This window comes from Stomoxys calcitrans, chromosome 5 (assembly GCF_963082655.1).
Source record: "Stomoxys calcitrans chromosome 5, idStoCalc2.1, whole genome shotgun sequence".
Classification (NCBI taxonomy): Eukaryota; Metazoa; Arthropoda; class Insecta; order Diptera; family Muscidae; genus Stomoxys; species Stomoxys calcitrans.
Genome location: NC_081556.1, coordinates 81,079,297 through 81,105,770, shown reverse-complemented (window position 1 = coordinate 81,105,770; position 26,474 = coordinate 81,079,297). Strand labels below are relative to the sequence as shown.

Genomic DNA, 26,474 nt, shown 5'->3' with positions numbered 1-26,474 from the left:
ACTTATAGTGACAAGTAGTGTGGTGAAAAAGGAGAGGACAAAGGTAAAGCACATGTGAAATTGTTTCCTTCTGCCTTGATCGTATCCAGGAATAAAAAGTTTACATATGAATTTGCCCATGCGTAGCGGTGTAAATAACTAACCTAGTTTTGCTTTGCAATTAAGTTACCGCTATCTCAACAGACAAGCGTCCCAACATCGCAATTGCTGTACTGCTGTGATCACTATAAAAGACATCCCTAGTTAAGAAATAATTTCGTCAGAATCAAAAGCTGACTGATTATTTTTAACATCAACTCAAATTTATACGGAACGCATGGAAAAAAAAACTCATTAACTAACGACTCAAACCGAATTGTTTGTTTCTCTAAGAACGTTCTTTTAACTCGGCGGGCTTTAAATACGAGCACACATCTAGGGTGCTGCTTTAGAATGATTTTGATTGTCCAGTGATTAAAAAGCGCGCCTTTTGTATTCTCGCAGCATTGCTGACAGTGTTATTTTTGTCAATTGTAAAAATTCCTCGTTCTAAGACAACACCTGCAATATAAAAATAAAGAAAATATTGCCCATAATAAAACATAAACTAAATATAAAGTGCAAAACAAACAGTAATAAGTTTCGAAAATTGTCGAGGAGCGGAACAAATGTGAGTACAAACAATTTTGTTGCGTTGACTATATTTCAATAGTAAATATTTAAAAACTAATAAAAACGTGCTAATCCGACCCGAATCTTGGGAACCTATCACCATGGATTCTGTTTATAATGTACACAAAATTAAATTAGTTGAAGAGCATTACTTTACTCAACGTACCAAATTCCTGGCAAACCAGGCAAAAACTGAAGCCTCTAAAAGCCTTAGAAGATTATGTGAACATTAGATCATCAACTGGTTTGGACTGTACTTGCTATGAATATTCTAAGTCATAACAAAACACTAAGAGCAAAATCTCAATTAAATCGGATGAAAATTGCGGCTTTCAGGGACTCATGATTTAGACCATACTTTCCATGAATGTTGGAAGTCGTAACAGAATACTACGGGCAAAATTTCAAGCTAAGCGGATAAAAATTCCGCCTTCCACAGTCCAAAGATGTCAAATAAGGAGATCGGTTTATATGAGAGCTATATCAGGTTATAGACCTATTGGCACGGTTGTTGAAAGTCATACCAGAATACTACATATGTGAAAATTTTCAGCCAAATCGGACAACAATTATGGCTTCCAAAATGCAAATTTGCCCATGAACATTCCATTTAGGAACAGGGACAAATTTCTCACATATCAATCAGTGTTGTCCTATTCTAGTTTAAGCTCAATGACAAGAGACCTCCTTTTTATAGCCGAGTCCGAACGGCGTGCCGAAGTGCGATACCTCTTTGGGGGAAGTTTCTAAATGGCATAGTACCTCACAAATGTCGCAGCTAAGAAGGGGATAACCACCGTTGAAAAATTATTTTTCTGATGTTCGCGACAAGATTCGAACCCAGGCGTTCAGCATTATAGGTGGACATGCTAACCTCTGCGCTACGATGGCATCCAATGTGGCTTCCAGGGGCTCGAAACGTCAAGTCGAAGGAGCACTTCATATGAGAGCTATATCGAAATCTGACCCGACATGGCCCATTTGGAATCCCCAACGACCTACATCAATAGGGAGTTAGTGTGCAAAATTTACACGTTCGATGCATATTAATGACATAACGGCTCCTTTAGCAATGATCTAATTATAACATATTCTAGATAAATGTTTTTCTGTTGGGTTGGGGAAGTCCCCAAGCATTTAATTCATAAAGTTACTGCCTAGCTACTCTTTCTTTTATAATTGAGAAAACAAAATTTTCCGTTTCATTTTTGGAAAAACGCCTGGAGGTGTTTTGTTTCTAAGGATTGATCATGGGCCCAAACATAAACCGAAAATTCGTGTTCCAGAAGTTTTACATATGTGGACGATGTTGCATAGAGGTTCGTCCTATACAGCGCGCTTTTCGCTAAAATTTTAATATTTGAATATTTTTAAACTTAAAACTTAACTTAAACTTTTAAAAAACATAATTGAATATTTCGAAAATTTCAATAAATGTTTTAATTGGATCAATTAAACATTAATTGGAAATTTCAAACATTTTCAATTATTTTTTTAATTGAATATGCATTTTTTGTAATTGAAAACTGTGATTGATATTATCATTTCGTGATATCAATTATCATTCATATCATTTATCGTGATTGAAGCAGTTTCATTTAAAAAATCAATTGGGCCAATTAATTTCGTGATTGAAACCGTGATGAAACCTGCAAATCGTAATAATTCGGTGATGAAACCTGCAAATCGTAATATGTAGGTAAATTTTTACAGCCATTCAAGGTTAGCTTCAATCATTTTATCCTGTTAGCGGCTGATGGTCTGTTTCCAATGCAACGTCAAATCTAGGGCTCGATAGTTTGTGTGCGTCGTTTTATCAGGTTGTACCATGTTGTATGCTACAGAAGCCTCAACTTGTGAGGTAGTTGGTAAGCAGAGGTCTATGTCGATGACAAAGTATGAATGAAAAAAATAAACGCCGCCTAGTTCTGAAGTTAGTTGTGAGAAGAAATATCCCATTAATTGGGCTTGGGGAATAGTATGTGGCCAGGCTTTCCCGGATGGTTTTTGTCCTAAACGGTACAGAAGTTATCCAAAAGACTATGAGACTTAAGGCGATGGGAGAATAAATTGAGGATGGTAGCAACTCATACCATCGCGGTATAATCGAGGCGACGATAGGAAACCTGAAAGGAAGGGAAGAGGTTTCCGATCGGATACCTGAGATGAACCTTGAAGTAGAGTGTGAGGCACTGCTGCCTTTGGCGTAGTCTTAAATTGACGGAACCCTAGTATTGCCATCTGGAAGACCATGTTACACGGATGGATCAAAGCTAGAGGACAGAGTGAGCCTGGGGGTTTACATTGATAACCCAGGGACTGAGATCTGTTTTAGACTGTTTGACCATAATACGGTCCTGCAGACGGAGATCCGGGCGATAACGGAATGCCTGAAGTGGTGTGGTGCTAACGCGAGGACGTCGAGTGTGAACATCTTTACCGACAGTAAAATTGCCATAAGGGCAATAACAACCAGGACGGTAAGGTCACGAACAGTCTTACAGTGTAAGAAGGAGATTAACGCCTTCTTTGAGGATGGCAAAATCCGCATTGTTTGAGTGCCGGGCCATAATGGAGTAAGAGGAAATGAAAGGGCAGACGATTGGGCGGTGAAGGCAAGAGGACTGCCATCAATAAACTTGGTTAACCGGAAGCCTTTAGGGTCGACGCAGTCCGAGTTAAGGGAGTGAGCGACGAATGCGCATGCAACATTGTGGAGAAGCGAAACGGTCGGTAGGACGGCGAAAATCCTATGGGGGTATACAGATCGTGAGAAGACGAGGCTATTACTGAAAGGAAGCAAGAAGGAGGTTATTATAGCTCTTAGTATCATAACGGGACACATAGGACTACGAGCTCACTTATGTAAAATCGGTGCGCCAAGTGAAAGCATGTGGGGAAGATGATGAGACGTTGGAGCATTTCCTTTGTCATTGCCCGGCTTTTGCGTCTAACATATACCGGCACTTAGGTGGTATTGAAAACAATTAGGAATTTTGTAAGTAGCACGGAATTCCTAACTTAAAATATTCTTTTTAGAGATTACTTTATGTTTTAGAGCGCACAACATGCCGATTACTGGCTTAGGTGTATGTCTATAGTGGCATGGGACGGATTAATATCTGCACCCACTTTTCAACCCAACCTATCCAAATACTGAGGTTATATTGTAAACTTCTCATGCCCAAGAGAACAAAAACAAAAGAAAGTATTGTGGTTCCAAGAATCTTTACTAACGTCACTAATGACAGCTTTTAGAGACATAAGAAAATGTGAAAATTTGATGTGAAGTCATACGCGCTCCACAAACGATTGTTGAAATTTAGCCTAGGATTAATCATGAAGCAAGACATTTCTTCTCAAACAATAGCACACGTATGGATACCGAAGAATCCTTTAGACCCCGAATCCATACTTGGAAGACCAATAGACTGCCATGGCAATTGTTCAATCAACTGGTAGATTGGATGAGGGTGATGACAATCGGAGAACTGCAGTATTCATAAATCGTCCACGCCGGAAGAGTTGTGGCACTGCTTTCTCTGAAGCGCGGGGTTGCGTTGGGAGACTTACCATGACACAGATGATAAGAAGGACTCTACAATAGTGAAAATCTATGCTGCAATCACTGCTGTGAGGTTGGGGTGTTTTTTCTTTGGTCTAAGAGTGGCTACGGACACTGTTTTATCATTGTGTAATGTATTAACGGCGGTTGGCAGCCACTAAATCTCTGGAGAACGCATTTCTAAATTTAAACGCCAACTTGACTGTCACCGATCTCTAAACGAGATGGCTGAACATTTCAACCGTTCTGTGTGCCGGGCCACAGAGAACCTGGGTAATCTCTAGGAACTATTTTACACATTCCAGGGGAACTGGAATCTGTGGGCATGCCCCTAGCGATATGTAAGCTAATTCTTCGTTATAAGGCCAGAATATCAACAGGTAAGAGGTGGTCACGAAATGGACGGTCTAAGTTTATGTGGCCCAATATAAACTAGAAGAGGTCCACAACTGTGCTAGAACATAAGTTTCAACCATCGTGTACGACATGGTATTTCACTGCCTAATTGGAAATCATGCGGATAGACCAAAGGCTGAAGTTATTGATTTCAGCTAAAGTTGCGAAGAAGTCAAGTGTTCTATACTTTCACAAAAGTTCAACTTTAGCTTCTTATTTCGTTAAGGGCTTGTCTGAATTAGCAGATGTGAACTCTTCCAAGTTGTTAAGCTTTTCAAAGCGAACTACCTGTTTTAACGGTAGGAACTAGGAGTATCTTGACCTGTTCCTGTTGTATTACAGTGTACTAAAATTTATAAGTGATTCTTAAGCGGATTAAGCCTAACCTAATCATCCCATTCGGAAAGTTCATATAGCCGAAAGTCTCAAAAATTGCTCTAGCACGAGTTAGGCGTTTAGGGGATTAGAACCCAGACGCGACAAATCGTTTATAAAGCGTGCTTACCTATCAGGATTCTTGTGTGTTGAAAACGCCAAAAGTGGAAAATAGGGTCGGGCATACAACAATATATTAAAAAAATTCTTGTTAAAATTTTTATTTTAATGAAATATACTTTCCTTGTGTGTTACATTATGACCTTCCAGATAGTGGTTGTTTTATCTGTATATATTTGATGAAACATCGCTTTTCGTATAGCTAGCGTCCCATTTTCCCTTTTCATTACAATGTTCCAGGCAATATATTTTTGTAACAGAAATTCATTTAAAAGTTCAAAATTCAAAAAACTGGTTTCAAGAGGCAGTTAAAACCGGTTTTAAAAACTGGATTAAAGATTACTTCGCTCGCCATAAATAAAAACACATCTGACAATTAAATATATATGTATATGGACGCTTTTATACACAAATAGTAATACTTTTGCCGACTCTGTACGTTCAATGATGAGCCGTAACGGATTGGTTTACACAAGACGACAACAAATCATTTGTAGTTATTATGGGTACCATGTTATTAAGGATTGAAGTATAATTGAAGCTTAATCTAGAGTTTACTAAACCGAAGACGTATAACCCTAATGTAGTCGTATCTAAGCGCAATATCGGTAAGATACTAATCTGTGAACCGTCGTAAAGCCAGCGTTGACTTCACTTCATTGGAGCAGAGTTCCTATTAATCGTCGTCGTCCAGTGTTATTGATGCAGGCATGAGCAATCCGTGGAGAGAACCACAGCCAACAGATCGAACACATTGAAAATCGCATTAACCCCAAATGACCGTTATCAATAAATCCAATACTGCATGCATACGATCAAGCATGCATTCATATAAGAGTGTGATTAGCGGCATGTTTAAGCAGAATCATTGTTTTGGCCGATCGATCAGTTTTATTTTAAAAAATAATTATAAAAAAAATACTGCCTTAAGAGGCGAAGTCGAAGGCTCTTCAATAGCACTGGTTTAAACCAGTTGCGCAGCATTTGTCTTAATTCCTCCTCTTATCAGCTGATTACGAATTATTTTGTATTTATATACCTATTCTGAAATAAATTTATTGTCTGTTTGTCTAGCAAAACATATAAATGATTGTACTTAGACGCGTACGTATGTGTAAAAACATATATGATTTTTGTCAATTTTCATACACGTTGGTTTTTTTCCTAAAATCCCCTCGAGTGTAGAATTTGACTTTGTGACACCTATCGGAATTGTTTTCGAAAACACCAATCCGGTATTATCTGGTATTTCAGATGTGTTTTTTATTCGAACACTAGAACATTTTCCCATAATTGTTTGTTTATAAGGCAATGGTGTTTTATTTTATTGAGGATCACTGAGGGTCGCCAGTACAGAATGATTTCGCAGTTGGCATTTTAACACACATTCTCGATATTTCTAGAAATTGACCTATTTGAAAATGAATGAAAAAGTATATATTACAGATGTACAAACAGAAAGTGATAACGAGATAACACGTTTTTGGCATGGCATACAACTAGAACAAGAGTTAAAAAACAAACAAGTATATTATAATCAACATAATTTAAAGAACATTTAAATTGAAAAGTAAAAGGGGAGGGTCACTTGTTGACTTGACATTTTTTTCAAAATTTAGGTTTGGGATATACTGAATTGAATTCTCTCCCCGTAGATGTTTTTGTGAACTGATATCGATTTAGGTTTGACATAATTGTATATGTAACAAACCAAAACACTTATATCTATCCAAATTCTATATCTAAGAAGGCCAATAATAAAAAAAGTTAATAGTAAATCAAATGACTTTATAAAGCAAGTATTTATGGGAGTGAAAGACGATATCTAAAAATTCCACTTTTGCATATGGTAGATAACACGTCATTATCGACTGTTAATAATGTGGTTTGTCGAGAAATTTATATTTATCCGCAAAAATCGTCCAACATATTTGAATGTCGGTAACTTCGTAAAGCACGACACGGTGTACACAAATCCCAGCACTAATTCACCACCCAAAGAAAACACAATCGGTAAACAAGCGAAAAGCGATTAATAAATAAAAAAATACTAAATAAATCTAGAGGTACTTATCTCTTCATGCTTATTTATTTACACTAATCATAAGGCCATTAAAATGACGTTTTAGCAAATAACAAAAAAATTGTTAGCCGAATCAAAGTTAAATTTAACCTGAATATAAATTTAAATTACAAACGTTACAAACAAATTGGACAAAAGGTGAAATTAAATAACTTTCATTTGCCTGGATAGAATAAATAATTAACAGTTAGCTGAGTAAATTTTTTTCTCGCGAAGTGCACTATCTTTCAACGAGATTTGTTTGTTTTGTGTGTGTATTATAGTTAAGAACCACAACACACACAAACAACGAAAAATGGCGCGAACTAGTAACATACTCAAAATTAGTTGCACTAATCACTGATTTTGACAGCTAGTGTGCTTAATATTTTGTTGTTGGGGAACTGCCACTACCTGTAAATGAATATAACTTGGTTGAAGTGGATAGTTACTGATGCACTGTATAGTAGTACCCTTTAGGGTACTTTGACTGCCGCCTCAGTATATAACGTACTACTACAACAGCAACATTCTGCTATAGTAGTGATGAGCATACGAATATATTTGCACATTTGTTGTGTTTTATTTTAATAACGAATAAACAAGCTTGAAGGACGAAAATAAAAGGCAAAAAATGTCTCCAGTGCAAGTCTGCTTGTTAGACATCAGGTGGTAGCACCGATTGGCAAGTGTCAAAACCATACGACGAAAAAGTGCAAATATTTGCAAAATTTAAAAGTGGTCAATTAAAATTTCTTAAGAGGTGGTTACACTTATTTGTGAAAAACATATCATGGCAATCCTGAAGACAGATGTTCTGCATAAGCCTGCAATGGTAATTTATCCAGAACATGGTTGTACTTGATAAATGTAATTTTCATAAAATTTTTGGTGCACTGTACTGTAGGGTATTCAAAAAAAACATTGTTATTATGTCTAAGTCCACGGACTTGTGTTTTTATACGCTTATATTTAAGCAAAGACCATTATTTGTGAGTATCCATTGCTGTTATAAAGTACTAAAATGGAATAGGTGCACAAATAACGGTAAAATCGATACGCTCAGGCAAAGAAAAAATTATGGCAAAATAATTTTTGACCTGTTGTCGCCAACAATTTTAATTGTGCTCTACAGATGAAAGTTTGCAAAGCTGCTGATGGAAGTGGGGAATTTGCAGACTGGCAAATAGTCAAATAAAGGCACCTCTCAAAAGTTCGTGTTTGTTTTTATTTTCAGTTCTGAATAGCAAGCCTACACTTTGCATTTAGAATTCGTCTGAAGCGGACGCTTCGGGATTCGATGCTTAGTCATCGTTATACACAGTACAGTTATAACTGTACATTGGTTTTAATTCTGTATTTTTAATACACGTGTTTTAATTTACAGTTGGTGGGGACACCAACTTCGGAAGTACAACCTGGCATATAGAGTCGTACTCTGCCATTTCGATTAAAGTCCAAAAAAAAAAAAAAAAAAAAAAAAAAAAAAAAAAAATAGCAAGCCTAAAGAGACAAGTGTGAAGAAAGTTTGTGTCGAAATTTAGTCTCGATTTTTGAATTGTGAATTTCTTTTTTTTTTAATAAACATATAGAATATACTTTCATAAGCTGTTGCTATTATGTAATGATTAATATATGAATAAATAACTTAAATCAAAATCATTTGTAAGTATTTATTTAATAATAAAAATTTAAATTGTTGATAATACGATTGAGGAAAGTGCCATCTTTTCGCTAGTGTCGGGGGATTGTTGGTGGTGTTGTGTGCACATCTGTGTTGTTTACGTTTTTTTGCCCTATCGGTTCTTATTAATCAGATTACAACAAAAAATAATACAACAAAGGGCCGCTTACATTGAATATTCGTGGACAAAAGAGCAGAGCACCCAAAAGTTGCGATAGTACGAATGTCAAAAAATTCAACGTACTATAGCTTCCGTCCAGTATGTTGATTTGGCCACATATACACATATATTTGTACGTAAAATATTAAGTATTTACATACATACATTATGTGATGTCTATATGTATGTATGTATATCTTACAAAGCGAGATACAATGTATGTGTATTAGTCTGGTGCGACCCTTACATTCATGAAGAACACGTTTCTTATGTTTTGTTCACAACGGATTTTTGTTTGTAGCCCTATGAATTCTCAAGTACAAGATTTACTGTAGGTATGTATTTACCTTTGTTTTTTTTTTTTTAAGTCATACCAAATCAATACAAAGAGTCTTGAGTTTTTTAGGGACAACTTTTTGTAGCTGCTGTGAAAACAGAGACCTCATATTTTATCCTGTTGATGATGTCCCTGCGATGTTCGTCCGTCCATTTGCCTTTTCGAAAGAACGCTTGAATTTCTTTCACAAATACCAACTTCTTATTGATGTAGGTCAGCTGGAAATACAAATGTGTCAAATCGGTCCATGTTTAGGCACGGGATAACTATGAGCATCGCACAGGTTGGAACTTTGACCTCCATTCTGTGTGTTGTTATTCGTTATCACAGGAAGCTTTGCTGGGAGCTGCAGAGAGAGGGAGCTGGGAGAGGCGCGTCCGCAGGTTGCGTATAGTGGAATGCTCCATCTGCAGTCGCGGACAATCAGCAATATCGAGTGGAGAGTCTCAGCGAGAGTCCGGGTGGCACCGGCTCTTTCTTAAATACCAAGTTCCTATGATGCTCATGCAAATGTGGCTACAACAACTTCTTGAAGGTGGAGGGATCTATAAGGTTCGCTTGGAAGCGCTTCCACTTGTTTGCAATAAGATGTGTTTTGGAGTTTACTTGGAGCTCCCAAAAACCCTGGGCGGAAGGTTTATTACCACAACCCATGGAATATATTAAACAAAGTAAAGGATTTAGGTACAAAAATCGACATGTGTAGTATCTAACGCACCTTTCAAACTTAAAAATATATTAAAGTTCAAATATGTATTTAGTAGAACAAAGCGATTTTCTTTAAATTAATTCAATAGACCATTGTTGTTCAAAACACCTTGCATTTACCCATACAAGAAGTATAAATATGTACGATAGGTACATATTTTAAAAGCAAAAAAAAGCAAATCGAGCCACCCTTGAATCAAGCTGGCAACAAATGAGATTTTCTCATATTTGAGCAAGTAATTTTTTATAGGCGGTTTGTCAACCTTTGTAACCAGGAATTAATTTAATTTTAAAAACACATAGACAAAAATAGCACAGTACCATTAAGGAATGTAGGAAATTTCTTGCATATCAAAGAAGATGTGTTTCTTTGTCCGTGGTAAGAACAAAACTTTAGGCTAATGGTGATGTAAGAAGTAAAAGTGTGCCGGTTAAATAATTTATTTTTATTTTATTTCTTTTGAAATATTTAAAGTCAACAATCTATACTTATTAACCTGAGTCATATCGAAAAGGTTACCCGACCACTGCAGTGTGTATCAAGCAGAGATCCTTGCAATTAAGGAAGTGGTGGAATGGCTAAGATATAATGACATTACGACGATTGGCATAAATATCTTCTCAGACAGTCATCAAATCCCTGGAGAACGTATTTCTGAACACGAAAACCGCCCTCGACAACCGCAGATCTCTCAACGAGATGACTGAACAGTTCAAAATTCACCTGTTCTGGGTGCCCAGGAAATTGTAAAGCGGATGAGCTTGTGAGACTAGGAACTAACCTTTATATTCCAGGAACAGTGGAATCTGTGGGTATGCCTCTAGCGACATGTAAGCTAAGTTTTCAGGACCAGGCCCGAATAATAGATGGTCACAAAGAGGGGCTGTGAGCATTCCAAAACTATGTGGCCTAATCTAGACTTGAAGAGGTCTACTGCTTTGCTGTCACTGGCTAGAACATACGTCTCAGTCATTGTGTCCGTCATGACAGGTCACTGTCTAATAGGAAAACATGCTGGCAACGACTTTAGCAGAAGTTGTAGGGACATCGAAGAGACTATGGAACACCTTCCGTGTGTGTGTGTCCCGCACTAGCAGTTAGAAGGAGTTCTACTTTAGGTTCTCATTTCTTTGAGAACCTGTTTAACTTAGCGAATGTGAACATTTGCAAGTTATTGGGCTTTTTAAAGCGTTTTGGATGGTTCAACGGTAGGAACAAGAAGGCATCTTCCTTCTTTTGTTCCTGTGGTATCACAATGGACGAAAACGTCTAAGTGAGTCTGATGGCAGATTGCCACTTAAGTCTAACCTAACCTGAGTTTAAACTTCAATTAAATAATGATTAGTTAAAATAAAAGAAAGATAAAAATAAATAGGAACAATTCTCGGCTTCAAAAAATATTAGATTGAAGATTTAACAGCCCCATGTACTTGCGGACATACAATCTAAGTCATCTATAACAAGTCTACTGTGCTTTTCACATATTTCTTCATCCTCTTTAATTCTATGCCCTTGAGTTGGTTCAAGTCCGGTATAATATCCGATCCGAAACGTTGAAACCTTTCACTTGCTTAAGCTGGGCATTGACATAAGAAGTGCTCCAATTCAAGCGAAAACCAAAATTTGGTATCCAAAATTGGTGGGTGGTGTACCTAGGGATATATAGACCAATTACTACAACATGAGACTCAAATGAAAGGTATTTAAAAATAGAGAAAGAATGTGGCAACCAATTGTGGGGCCATGTGTTTGAAGGGCCGCTACTCTCCCAAAATACACACCAAACGGGACTTGTTTACTGACCAAGTTATTATGGGTCTCAAATAAAATCTATTTGAGATTAGGGCACGAATCTGATTTTTACTTTCAGGGCTAAGTATCTGGGTGGCCACTCCACCCCCGAAAAAGCCGCCCAAATCTCTGCCATATACTGCTCCACTGTGGCCCGGCAACCAAATACTGAGCATTGTTGTTGTAACCACATTTTCATGTGGAGGTGGCGATCCTCGTCAAGTTCCTTTGGGTGAGCAAGTTCGTTCCGGTCCAAAGGACCGATCGCCACAGGAACAGGGACTGAGCTTTGTGTCATACTCGCACGAAGCACGATCCTGAACGATCTATGACTACCGCCTCGATTGTTATGGCCCCAATAGCCATTTTAATACCTTTGATCACGTTAACAATCGCAGATTCTATATCTATACGAGCTCACGTATACCGATATCGCTCGAATCTTCGCCCGATGGACCGTGTTTTGTATACACAGACAAAAAAAGAACTCGATTTCTGGAAGACCAATGCAGACAGACACATACCTGTTGTGGTGGGTTTCCTCACATCAATGCCCTGCATCTTTGGAATTCTTGTTTCAATATCGATCCCTATTATCGTCTCAGCTATTTGTCGGAAACAACAGCAATTCTTAAAGTATAGCACCCGTTCTATGGTGGTGGTTATTTAAACTGTGGTGGAAATTGTTTATATGTGTTTTGAAATCATTGCTGTAATCTAAGCGCCCATTTCAGCTGTCCCTTGCGAATCGAATAAAAATTACATTGCACACCAATCTAATGTTTTAAATACACAATAGATGGCCTTCTAGTAGAAATACCTCGCGAAAAATAATGATTGCTGCGTCATTTTATTTTTCTTATGCATATTATATATTGGACAATATATAAATAAAATCACAGAAACGCTAAGAAAGCAGTTTTCTGTGCTCTGTGCTGTGTTGGAAAATGTGTTCTTTTTAATCTGCGAATAATTTCATTACCTTTCGCAAATATTTTGGTGATAGTTTTATCTAACATTACATGGCTTCATGGTTCTTTAGCAATAAACTTTTAAGATAAGACATAATACATATTCACACGTTGAACTGAGCACTTTTTTTTTTTTAAATGAGCTAAGCAATTTGAAAACAAATTGTAAACGTGTTCGTAAGTACCAAAAAATAATGGATTCATCTATACACAATGTATGAATAGTTGTGGGTGTGTGCTTGTGCTATCTGTAAATATTATATATAAAAATAAAACTATTGTCAAATGATGGCCTGTTTCTTTTTTTTTAATTTTTCTTGGGTAATATTCAAAATAGACTACATCTGCTTTCAAAAATAATAGTTAATCTTTTGATAAAAATAGTTCAGATTCATCAAATGCCACCTACCATTTCGCCTACGATTTTTGTTTAGGTGCAGTTGTACTTAAACAAAACGTTAATGTTCAATATTTTAGTAATCAGAAATTAATTTTCTTAATTTTTCGGAAAGATGTAAACTAAAACCAAGTGTATGTTAATTTCCAAGTAGGATCATCACTACAAACAAGAAATGTTGAAATATTGGGTTGCCCAAAATGTAATTGCGGATTTTTCATATAGTCGGCGTTGACAAATTTTTTCACAGCTTGTGACTCTGTAATTGCATTCTTCCTTCTGTCAGTTATCAGCTGCAACTTTTAGCTTGCTTTAGAAAAAAAGTGTAAAAAAAGTATATTTGATTAAAGTTCATTCTAAGTTTTATTAAAAATGCATTTACTTTCTTTTAAAAAATCCGCAATTACTTTTTCGGCAACCCAATAGTTCTTGTTGTTGTAGCAGTGTGTTGTACACTGAGGCGGCAGCCCTTGCCGATGAAGGACTTTACCGGACCAATCCGTTACGTACAACCGGCTGTTATGGGATTGATGTTGAAATTGTGTCAACCATGGCTCATAATAAATTAGCATGTTCACCAGAGGCCACCGTAGAGCAGAGGTTAACATGTCCCGCTACGACGCTGAACGTCTGGATTCGAATCCTGGCGAAAACATGAAAAACAATTTTCAGCGGTGGTTATCCCCTACTAATGCTCCTTGGGGATAACCATTTGTTGTTGTTGTAGCCACATTTTCATGTGGAGGTGGCAAGCTCGTTTTGGTCCAAAGGATCGATCGCCGCGGGAACATGGTGGCAATTAGCCATTTAAAGGCGCCAATAACTCGCCTTGTCATATCCAGCATCATAGGCACTTAGTATTAATGCAAGAGCCGGTGGAGCCCAGCCTCTCACTGAGACTCTCCGCTTGATACAGCCCATGGCGCTGAAAGCCTGGGCTCGAATCCTGGCGAGAACATCCAGAAAATTTTTAAGCGGAGGTTATCCCCTGCTAATGCTGGTGACCTTTGTGAGGTACTGTACCATTTGTAAAAACTTCTCCACAAAGAGTCCGCCGTTCGGTCTCGCAGGCTACTTAAGCGGAAAGGTTAGCATGTCCGCCTATGACGCTGAACGCCTGGGTTCGAATCCTGGCTCGAATATTACAAAACAAATTTGTTCCGCGGTGGTTATGCCCCCCAGATGCTGGCGTCATTTGCAAGGTACTACGCTATGTAAAAACTTCTGCCCAAAGAGGTGTCGCTGTGCGGCACGCCGTTCGGACTCGGCTATTAAAAGGAGGTCGCTTATCATTGAGTTAAAACTTGAATCGGACAGAACTCATATGATATGTGAGCAGTTTGTCCTCTGATCCTTCATGGGCAAATTTCAAATATTTTGGTTTTTTCATGGTTTTGGTTTAACTCATGTTCAACTTATGCATAAAGGTGTTCTACATTGTTCTATCATTAAACTAAAACTCCCAGTGATAGAATGGGAGTTTGTGGCAAGCACTTGACATTTGAAAAACCAGTTAACATCGCGATTGCTGAGGAGGCGACAACAGTTTCTTATCTTTTTTTTAATTGGTTTTCGTCGAAATTTTATCAAACATTTTTCTAACACTTTATGGCGATGGAAGGAAGAGCTTTACAATCCATTATTTTTGGTTTAATTGAGATCTAAAATTCGGCTTCAATCATGCATTTTGTCAAAATTGCTTCACTTTGATACACTTATCAATGCAGTTTATCATAAGCTGTACTGATATGTGACTTTTACGCATCTATTTAGAATTCTATTCGATGGAAATATGCGATAACATGACATACGTCTTGCTTTCACATCATATTAAATACACAAAAACTTAACTGGACAGATATATGGGCTTATCAAAAGACTACATTAAGACATATGAGCTTTCATATTAAATTGATTGCAATATATTGCCATAAACAAAATTAAAATTTGACTGTTGTTGTTGCTAACATTGTAAATATCTACTAAAACGATCATTGATAAACTGTTGTTACTGGCGGGACTTTCTCCAATGGCCTTACTACTAAATAAGAGCTTAACTGGGTGAACCTTAAATCAGAAGTTTAATTGGAAGATAGTTTATGGGTTTACAGACAATAGTTTAATTCTGATCAAGCTTGGAATGGGCATAGGAAAACATGATGGGTCAAATCAAAAAAGGGCATAAATAAGTTACATAGTCAGAGAAAGTACCCGATTAGACAGTCGAAGGCTCAAACAGTTTTAGTACATAAATAGGGTATTACATCACACCCAAACGTTATTCCGGTATTCTTGTAAGAATCTTAAAACCGTTTCTCATTTTACATATTTTCTAGATAGTATTTAATGTTTCTTTTCTTCTTCCTTTCCAGCAGACTGTAGAAGAAATTAAAATATTTAAGAAAAAATGGATACTACCTCTTCAGTTCCTATACCCCCAGATGGCGGCTGGGGTTGGGTCATTGTAGCAGCTGTGGCTTTGATAAATGTAAGTATCTCAAAAAGTGGCTTTTTTACAAATTGCTAATTTTACTATGCTTTTTTCATATTGCAGATGACCAATCAGTCGATTTTATCAGTTTTCGGTTTGCTCTTTGGATCACAGCTAAGAGAAATGCAGCAAGAGACATTTACGGCTGCCCTTATTACCAACCTCAACAGTTTGGCTTTGAATTTTTCGGGTCTGTTCATAGGGCCGGCAATAAAAAGTTTCAAACCACGAAATGTGGCTGCATGTGGTTGTTTAATGGTTTCTTTTGGCCTTAGCTTGTGTTCCTTTGCCACCGAGGGTTGGCATTTTATAGTGGGCTATAGTTTATTTGTAAGTTGGCTTGTGAAAAATATGCATTTCTACATTTCCTGTCATTAATATTCATTTTTTGCATTTTTGCAGGTTGGTTTGGGATTAGGTCTGATAGCCCCCTCTACATTTGTGGCCATCAATTCATACTTTACCACCAAACGGGGTCGTGCTGTGGGTGTTTCCCTGGCCGGAGCTGGTCTCGGTCAAGTTTTCATACCACATGTTGTACGCTTCTTTTTGGATCACTATGGCTTCCGCGTTGCCATTTTGGCCATGTCTGTACTTTCTCTAGTCGGTGTAAGTTAATTAAATCATTTGTCTATCTTTAGATATGAATATTTACTCATTTTGTGGTCTTATTTCGACAGCTCATTGGTGCTCTGTTGCTGAAACCATTGACACCAAATGGTTCAACGGCTGCTGGCAAACATAATAACCGCAAGCATTTCACAATAATACCATCGTCTGCTGCTGGCACAAACAAAAACAAGGTGAACTCAAGTGATTCTGTTATGGAAATTAAAATTGGTAACAATGCTAATGAGATGCAAATGGATAAACAAAAATCGCAGGAAGTGGCTCTTTTGTCTCGTGAGAACAATGACGATAATGTTTACAAGCAAACAACCATACGCATGGAGAAGACCAATCATAAAGATACTGCATTGTGCAGTAAAGTGTGTCAACGTTTGGTAGAGGCCATGGACTTGGAGCTGTTAAAAGATCCGATATTTTGGAGCATAATAATCGGCATGGCTTTGGTTTATACATCAACCATAAACTTCACTATGATCTTCCCCAGCTTTTTACAGGTAATTAAAAAGGAATCATTTCCAACTGCATTGCAACCAGTTACCACTTCTATTGATGTTGGTGGCATTTTTAGTTGATCATAAAATTAATACAGTTGGTGAGGGATTGCACTAGGGCACTGGAGGTCCGACTTATAGACATACAGAATAGATATAGGGAAGCCACTGCAGCTGTAAGACTATAGCCAAATAGGCAAGTGGTTTGAACATAGGATTAGGTCCTACCTACGCTCGATTATCGAGGCGATGATAGGAAACCTGACTTGATTGGAAAAAGTTTCGGATCGAGTTCCTAAGATCGAACTTAAGGTTGGGTATAAGATACTGCTGCCGAAAGCCCAGTTTTGGTTTGATGGAAATCTGGTATTGGCGTATGGCAGAACAGGTCCTGTTCTGCCATACGCCAATTCTGCCATCCAACAATAAGGGCAATAGCAATAAGTTCGGTTGGGATTGTGGGAAGGAGGTTAATTCGTTCTCCATGCTTCTCTGAGCATGACATTAAATGCATCATCTGGGTGCCGGGACATAAGGGAAAAAGGAGAATGAGACTACAGACGACTAGGCTGTAAGGTCCAGAAGACTGGCGTCGACAAGCTGGGTGATTTTGAAGCTTTAAGATATTAGCGAGGAAAGTGTTTCTACCACTGTGGAACAGTGAAACTACGAAGGTCATATGGGGAGATGCGAGTCTTGACAAATAAGAGGCTTATATTGAGGGATAGGCAGAAGAAGTCCGGTATTGTTTTAGTATCAATACGGGCACATAAGACTACGGGCGCATTTAATCAGAATATGTGCGAGAGAATATAGGCGTCGTATGAACCACGAGCTGTATGACGACGATAGCATAGTTAGACGTATCAAAAAGCTTCAGCAAAGAAGTTTTTTGAAGGCAAACACGCAAACCAGGATGAACAAAAGGCCAATGGAATGATCAAGTGGTGTGAAACACCTTGAAACTTGGTGTCAGAGATTTAAGAATGAGCACAGAAGATCGAGGAACAAATGTTATGTCATAACCAATTAAAGTAAAAAGCAAGGATCACGTGATTGGCACATACCAACTGTAGATACGATACCAGACGTGATCTCTAAGTTAGGGGGATAGACTGGAAAACAATTAAAGATTATATGTTTTTTGTTGTCAACCCCATGGTTGTACGCAACTGATTGACCCGATGGAGTTCTTAATCGGCAAGGGCTGCCGCCTCAGTGTATAACACACTGCTACAACAACAACATGTATCGTTGCTTTTATGTTATGTGAGTTGCACGTAGTTGACGAAATAGATTTCTTTGGGGTTACTTTGGATTATTAAGAACTCACAGCAATTCGATCGCTGGCTTAGTTACATGCTCATAATAATAAGGGCCATTTTTTTTTTCATTTTCTGCATGTAATTGCGACTCAGAAACATTGCCAACTAATTAAAAACATTTCATGACCCATTTTAAAAACCTTTTTCTTCCTAACAAAAATTCAACATCCCTAAAAGTGTTACCTTTTGATTTTACAGGACTCTGTTAGATATTCTACAAAAACAACAGCCACGTGTATGTCTATAATGGCCGGCGCTGATATTATCTGCCGCCTTTTATTGCCCTGCATCACAGATAAATTGAAAATACCATATCGTGTTATTTTTCTACTGGGAACAGTTGGCCTATTAATTTCAAGAGCAGGTTTGTTACAAAAATATTTTAGTACACATGTAGTCCTTCAAAATAATAGATATTTCTTTCTTCAAATAGCTCTGGCGGAATCCATGGACTTTGTTAGCATTGTTGTAATGTCCATATTCACAGGCATGACCAAATCGGCCACTGTACTAAACAATAACCTTACGATATCGGGTCATGTTAGGCCGGAGAAATTGCCCGGCGGTCTGGGTCTTAACATGATTGCCAAGGGAGTTCTTGTAATAAGTGTTGGCCAGGTTCTTGGCTGGATTAGGGACTTTACAAACTCCTATGTCCTATGTTTACATGCACAAAATGCTCTATTGCTGTTTGTGATATGCGTGTGGACGCCCGAAATGTGCTACAAATATCACAAATATTTGAAGGAGAAACGTCATTTAAGATTGCAAAGTACAGCTACTGAGGACCAACAAATGCCTTCATCCGATGACATAGAAGAAGGACAACAATGTCTGAGTTCGCCAAAAACAACGTCCAGACCAAATGACTGTTAGTTAATTGTATTGCGGAGTATGAATTTACTAAAGTTTATCTACCTCTTAAAGTATTATTAGCTGTTAAGTCAGTCAGTCGGTTGGTTAGTTATTTATTGGCAGACCCAGCGCCCAGTGTTCAATTATTTCTGCGGGTAGGCAGCCTAAGATTGCATATGGGACTAGTGGAGTTAAACCAATAACTATCACTGTCTCGCCAAAGTTATAACAAACACACAATGTTACTTGTGATATTTTGCTTTGTAAGTTTAGTTTTTAAAGATATGACCTTTTTTATACAGATTTTTTATGAAATCAAACGGAGCTACATAATAGTGTAAGACTTATGGATATTTTTAAGAATATTTGTTATTTGAATAAAAAACTAAATGAAAATTATGTAAATTGTGTTTTACAACGATACGAACCGAATTTCTAAATTTGTTGGCAGCATAGCAAATAAGCGATTGAGGCACTGATGCTAGCGTGATAACAGTATGTTGATTTCCTAGTGTGGAACTCTGGTGGGGTGGACCGATGAACAGATAACGTGTCATGTGGTCCCTGGTTACAACAGGAAAACAATGTAGCAAAAAGAATTGGGGCGTCGTCAACTACCGAAACATAGTTAAGCCAGAATTACTCTGGATTGCCGTAAGAAGGTTAACTTCTCCAGGTACAGTGGATGTTGTCCAAGTATGGTATTCATTTGGTATTTGCTCACCGCCTTCGCTAACATCATCATGTATGGTATTTAGACCCGCCTGATACGCTGCTAGATAAATAAGCTTTGTTTTTCAGCGCCGAATCACAAATATTCAACCTGACGTCTCTATTGGTTGTCTTTCATGATGGTCCACATGGGAACTGGGAAGTCTAAGGGGTCGATTATGGATGACAACAAAATTATAGTTGCGTGACTGGAAGATGACATCATGAAATAACGAGGAAAGCGCTTTGCAAAGATGGGTCAATAAATGCGCTTGCTGTGACTCTAAGTTAAAATCGGGCGATGTATATATATGAGAGCTATATATAAATCTGAACCGATTTTCATGAAAATACTTGCTGCCAAATTTGGAGAATCGTTTAAAAAATTACCATTTTATTGCATTATTACTGAAAATCGGACGAACATATATATGGGAGCTATATCTAAACCTGAACCGATTTTTTCCAAGTTCAATAGGCTTCGTCTCTCGGCCGAAAAACATGCCTATAGCAATTTCGAAGACGATCTGATGAAAACTACGACCTGTAGTTCGTACACAAATTAACATGGACAGACAGACAGACGGGCATAGCTAAATCGAATCAGAAAGTGATTCTGAGTCGATCGGTATGTTAATCAATAAGTCTATCTCTCTTCCTTCTGGGTGTTACAAACAAATGCACTAAGTTATAATACCCTGTACCACTGTAGTGGTGTAGGGTATAAAAATTAAGTCTATAATTGGAAATTTTATTCTGTTTCATTTAATATAAGTATTTTGAACGTTCAACTACTAAGTAATTTTTTTAAGAAGGCATCTCCTATTCCTTTGGCATCGCAATGGACGAAAATGTCTTAGTGAGTCTGATGGCAGAATGCCACCAAACCTAACCTAGCTTACTAAGTAAATTGTAAAAAAGTATGCACTTTAATACACAAATCAAATGACAAATTTGACCATTAGCAACTCAACTGAAGTAAGATTGCAATTTGTAATCGACTCATAAATCTTAATACACTGCGGGTCGCTTAGCTAGTGAATCCACACTGGCGTTGGATTTTTCACTTCTGGCGGATATTTATTTAAATTTCTATGGCAACTGAAGTAAGGTTGCAATTTGTAATCGGCTCATAAATCTTAATCCACTGCGTGTCGCTTAGCTGGTGAATCCACACTGGCGTTGCATTGTTCACTACTGGCGGGTATTTAACCAAGAAGGTGTCTTTGTCAGCACCACAAGAGCTGCCGGCAAGTGACTTGAGTAGCATATGCGAAGCACCTGTAAGATTAATTCTTCACACATAGGTTAAATTTTTTGTGCAATGGGAACGGAAATCATTTTTTGCAAGCTCATTTTGTTACCAAAAAGAAAGCTCATTTTACCTTGCAGCTCTCTACACCGTAGCTAGTCAAACGCTTTTGTCCTACATTACTTTTTTCAGCTATGCTGTTTCTGCATAATCATTTCACTTGTTGTCAGCCAATTAATGGCATAACTTTCTATACCTATTCTACATTACCAGATATAAAAATATAAATAATAATATTCTGCAATGGAATCTCAATAAATAAATAATATTTACCTCAGAAAAAATTGATGGTAGAGAGTAGTTAGCTTCTTTGAAGCTCCATTTATGCTTCTCAGTTTATTCCATGTATTTTATATTAAAAATGTTTTAAGATACCAAAAATTAGAGGCTATATTAAAGCAAAAACTTTTTAATTTCCTTATTGACCCACAACAACAGCTTCTCCTGATTCTGTATTAAAGAAAAGTTTTCGTTCAATGCCATCTTCAGTGATGATTCCAATACGTACAACACCACCAGAACTGCCATCGTGATATATAGCATGTCGCACAGCTGAAAATATAATTATAAAAATTTCGAGTTAATCTTTAGCTAAGTAATAACCAAAATGTTTTAACGATACCAGTGTGGTGTAGTATGGGCCAAACTTGCATGAAGTATGCAGGGCCTGTGCCATAAAAATGTTGTAAGTATTGTTAAACATGAGATATTTGTAGGTCTAATCCAAATTTCTTTGAATTAGGGAGAATGGCGCTAAGACAACCCAAATATAAAGCATGAATACAGAGACTTATTGTGGACCCTACCAGGTCAAAAGGGAATATGTTATTGTAGGTTGAGATCATCTACAATGGCAGGTGGGAGTCTAAGAAGGATTATTTTCGGTTGTTATAATAAAGGTACTACAGATCCGACAAGCGCTTTATAGGGGTTTATAGCCTATGTTGTGCTTATAGTTATCCCGTGGAAGGATATTGTATATAGGTTGTATTGATGTAAATAAATGAAAACCCCGTGGTGCAGAGGTTATCATGTCCGCTTATGATGCCGAACGCCCGGGTTCAAATCCGGGCCTCAAATCAGAAACATTTTCGGCGGTGGTTATCATCTTACTAATGCTGACTAATTTATCGTCGTCGGCCTAATACTATCTTGTTCCCTACGCCATTTTCGATTTTTTTGAGTTAGGATTCCAGGGTTTTAAGGTACGAACTTTCAGAATTTTCAATAAATTTTTTGAAAAATCGACGTGGAAACCAATGACGGGTACGGGTTTGACACCAATGAAAAAGGAAAATAACAAAAAGTTTTGATTCTAGAAGCCCCACAGAATGAATGTTATTGGATATACCGATTTACATGCATTCATGTTTACCATAAAATTGCAATCAAAAAAATCAGTACTACAATGTTGTTGTTGTTGTAGTAGCAGTGTGTGGTACACTGAGGCGGCAGCACTTGCCGATGAAGGAAATCATCGGGTCAATCCGTTACGTACAACCGGCTGTCATTACTACAATCAAATATTTCTGTAGTCTTTCTTGAAAATATTAGCAGTCACTCAGAAATTTTTTTTGCCTGACCACTCTAATACATTGGGATTTTTTGCGGATTTTTTAAAAGAAAGTAAATGCATTTTTAATAAAGCTTAGAATGAACTTTAATCAAATATACTTTTTTTACACTCTTTTTTTTAAAGCAAGCTAAAAGTAACAGCTGATAACTGACAGAAGAAAGAATGCAATTACAGAGTCACATGCTGTGAAAAAATTTGTCAACGCCGACTATATGAAAAATCCGCAATTACTTTTTGGGCAACCCAATAGAAGAAATCGATTGCATACTTTCAGTTGTCGACAAGCATTAAACACATTTGGATATAGTTGATCACATCATCTTATTAAGTGTTATCCAGAATGGATCTACCAAGAGAAGGCTTTCTATTATTGAAATCAAATCAAGTGATTTTTAAAACTTGTCTAAATGACTTGTATACAACTTGCATCTGACTGGGTTTAATTTTTTTTATCTCCACCACCGAATATCCTCTTTGTAATTACATTTGGAACAGATAGAAATAACCATTTCCGCAGCCTTTAAAATTTTAGATATTTAGCTGAAATTTGCCACAAATTCATATTTTTCCATTCGCAGGTTGTATAAGTCTCGTCGACATTCTTGTTGAATATTTATCGATTTAGTGTCTTGAGCCTATAAATGGCGAATTTGTCACCCGATTTCTATGATATGTAGAAATGCGAGCTGTGTTGGACCCCTTGACATTCGTGATGAATATGGTTCAGACATGACCATTTTTAAATACATCTGCCATATACGGCGACATCCCAATTTAAATTCGTGGGTCTATAACAGACGTATTTGTTACGCTATTTCGGCGCAATTTGGATCAATGAGATGTATTAGACCTCTTAATGGCCTTGCCAAATATGGTCCAGGTTGCACCAATTAAAGATTTTTCACCCATTAAAGGCTTATTTGTTATCCGATTTTGCACATGGACATCCTTGCCACATGTGATCTCCATTGGGATACAAGACATATCTCCCGATTTAATACCTTTGGTCTTAGACATATATCCGAGTCTCCAAAGTTCGGCCCACCGGAATTTAATTCGGAACATAAAATATGGAACGAAACAACTAACAATACGTTTTTTTTATGGAAAAGTTTAAAATGTAAGGAAAAATTCTTTCGAAATGCATGAACATGATAACGTAAAAAACCATCCTTTACGGCCCAGTTTTGAGTATTTGAGACTTTGACTTAAATGCGTTTTTCTCGATTGCACAAAATGGGGTATGGAAGAAGGTATCATTAGGCCGACGAAGTGTTGCTGTTCAGAATCGGCATAAAAAAGGAAGCCCCTTATCATTGAGTTTAAATGATCCGATTTGATCCGATTACATTCATTGATATGGGAGAAGTATCCCCTGTTCCTTAATGGAATGTTCAAGGGAAATTTAGTAGTTCTCATTATGCAAATTTGCCCATGAACATCCACTGAGAAACAGGGGCAAACTTCTCCAGTACCAATGAGTGCGGTCCGATTCATGTTCATAAGGGACCAACTTTTTATAGCCGAATCCGAACGGCGTGCCGTAATGCACCACCTCTTTGGGGGAAGTTTTTATTAAGTTTAAGAGGGGATAACCACCGTTACACATAACGCTATCTGTAAGGGGTCAAATGGCTAATGCCTACTTACCCTTTTTCACGAATTCAACGCATTCATCCTTCTTCATGTTTGGTTTAAAGAATTCCCTAACAAAACCGTAAATATAACTCGAACCAGATCCGCCAATGGTCACAGCTTCCCGCTTTAGCATACCACCCAAGGGAATGGAGTAAACTTGACCGCCACGCTTTTTGTCCCAGCCAGCAACAATAATTCCAGCCACCAACGAATCTCTATAGTTATAACAATAGTTGCGGAACTCCGAAGCAGCCTCTGCTACCAAAGGTTCATCACCAGTTTGATTTTCATGATAATTTAATGAGTAGGCCACAATATCTGCAATAGCTTGGGTATCGGCAGCTGAGCCACTACGACAGCAATAGATTTTATCCGTAATGCGGGTCAATTTATCGGTTACTCTGTTGGCCACATACACCCCGGTACTAGTACGAGAATCAGCACCAATAACGACGCCACCATCAAACTCCACGGCCATAATTGTTGTCTGGACAGGAAAGAAATGAAATACGGGTAGAATGATTTTGCATTTTTAATATAAACTAACAGTTCTATGTTAATTAACTTACTCCTGTGCTGTGGGCAGCATCCATCCAGTCATTGCCGAAAACCATGTTTATATTCGGTTTGTTTAATTGTTGTTTAATTAATATCTTTTTAATTTTTTAACTCTCCGGTAGATTGTTGGGGTTTGCAAAATGACTTGCAAAGTGATTTGGGTGATGAAGCGCCGTGAATGGGTTGACAGCTTGCTGTCTTTGCCACTTTAGTAATAGTTCAGTTCCCGTAATTGAGAAATGTTCAAGTGTCAGCAGCAAATCAGCAGGGCAAAGTACATAAGTAGAAGTTTATTGTTGTTGTAGCAGTGTATTATACACAGAGGTAGTTTCATGTGGCTAAAGGCGCTATTACACGGTCTTATAACATGTCACTTTTTGTATTCAAATGTTATTGAAAATGTTTGTCAAAATTGACAATTTACATACGATTTATCATTTTTGCTACACACCTGTATGTTATTTTCGTATGACACAACCTAAAATTTGAGCAAAAGCTGATTTTTTGATGCGTTAAGACTGTTAAATTTGGAGAGAGTTGGTTAAATCATAAATAAATATGTGAAAACAATTTAATTTGACGTTATTTTCATTCGACTGAAAACGAAATCAGCTGATTTCTTTATGTTTTTGTCAGAAGGAATAGAGTAAAAATGTAAATGTTGTCCATGAACATTCCACTAAGGAACAGAGACAAACTTCTCACATATCAATTAGTGTAGTCCGATTCAAGTTTAAGCTCAGAGATATGGGGCCTCCTTTTTATAGCCGAGTCCGAACGGCGTGCCGCAGTGCGACACCTCTTTGAAGAGAAGTTTTACATGGCATAGTACCTCCCAAATATTGCCAGCATTAGGAGGGGAACAGCACTCTCGAAAAAAATTACATGTGCTATTTTGAAAAGTGATTTTCATATGTGACTTTCGTTTGTATAACACGACATGTACAACTCAACATGTGCTAAATTTGACATGTAATAAGAAAACTACATGCCGTGTAAAATAACTTAACTGAATAAAATATTCGTAATTTGTTTTGATTTTGCCATAGATCTAAATGGCAAATGGTTATTAAATTCTATTGATTGTTGTCTAAAACTTTAAAATATGTCTTTATTCCGTCAATTTACGTAGCAAAAAAAGTTTTTTTAAAGTAACATATTAAAATTTAAATTTATGTTTGATGATGTTGTTACTTCAAGAAAAATCTTCCTATTTCAGATATGGCATATGCCATTCAGGACTATACTTTTTAGATATATTTTTTTGTTTTGATTTTGCAATAAATTTAAATGACAAATGCTCGTTAACACAGATGTATTTTTTTCTAAGATCTTAAAACGATGTTGAAAGTTTATTTCTCAAACCACTTTGGCATTCGACTTTACGGCATTTGGCAATTAAAGAAGTTTCGTAGGGGGTAGTTTTCTAGTTATGCTAAACAAACATTTTCCTAAATGTCAAGAATAAAAATCGGTTTTTTTCAAAAAAAAAAAAAAAAAAAACATAAAATAAAAAAAATTTTGCAAATAACGCAGGAAAAAAGTTAATCTTATCAATAATACAGCATAACATTTAAGTGAAAGTGTGAAAAAATACATTTGCCAAAACATCTCAACTAGTGTGGACGGTAGAGATGATAAGCAAAACGAATCCATGTAGACATAGCAT

The 26,474-nt window shown here is 37.2% G+C and overlaps 2 protein-coding genes across 5 annotated transcripts; one reads left to right on the top strand and one right to left on the bottom strand.

Annotated features, from left to right (window-relative positions):
* The first annotated feature begins 439 nt into the window (after positions 1-439).
* On the top strand, positions 440-19,409 carry LOC106083747 (monocarboxylate transporter 9). 4 transcript variants are annotated; one of them, XM_013246976.2, is made up of 7 exons: positions 440-649; positions 15,594-15,706; positions 15,773-16,039; positions 16,112-16,318; positions 16,390-16,833; positions 18,354-18,519; positions 18,589-19,409. In XM_013246976.2, exons 2-7 carry the CDS (start codon positions 15,626-15,628, stop codon positions 19,029-19,031), a joined length of 1,608 nt encoding a protein of 535 aa, XP_013102430.2. In that variant the 5' UTR covers positions 440-649; positions 15,594-15,625; the 3' UTR covers positions 19,032-19,409. The 4 variants fall into 4 exon arrangements, with proteins under 4 accessions (XP_013102430.2, XP_013102429.2, XP_059225613.1 ...); XM_013246975.2 differs by having other exon boundaries at positions 15,591-15,706; XM_059369630.1 differs by lacking the exon at positions 440-649 and adding an exon at positions 8,672-8,834.
* Positions 19,410-21,334: 1,925 nt separating this feature from the next.
* On the bottom strand, positions 21,335-25,009 carry LOC106083731 (proteasome subunit beta type-6). Its single transcript, XM_013246951.2, has 3 exons — positions 24,817-25,009; positions 24,260-24,734; positions 21,335-21,585 (listed from the first exon to the last, which is right to left on the bottom strand). The coding sequence occupies exons 1-3, from the start codon at positions 24,859-24,861 to the stop codon at positions 21,452-21,454; spliced, it is 654 nt and encodes a 217-aa protein (XP_013102405.1). The 5' UTR covers positions 24,862-25,009; the 3' UTR covers positions 21,335-21,451.
* Positions 25,010-26,474: the final 1,465 nt, after the last annotated feature.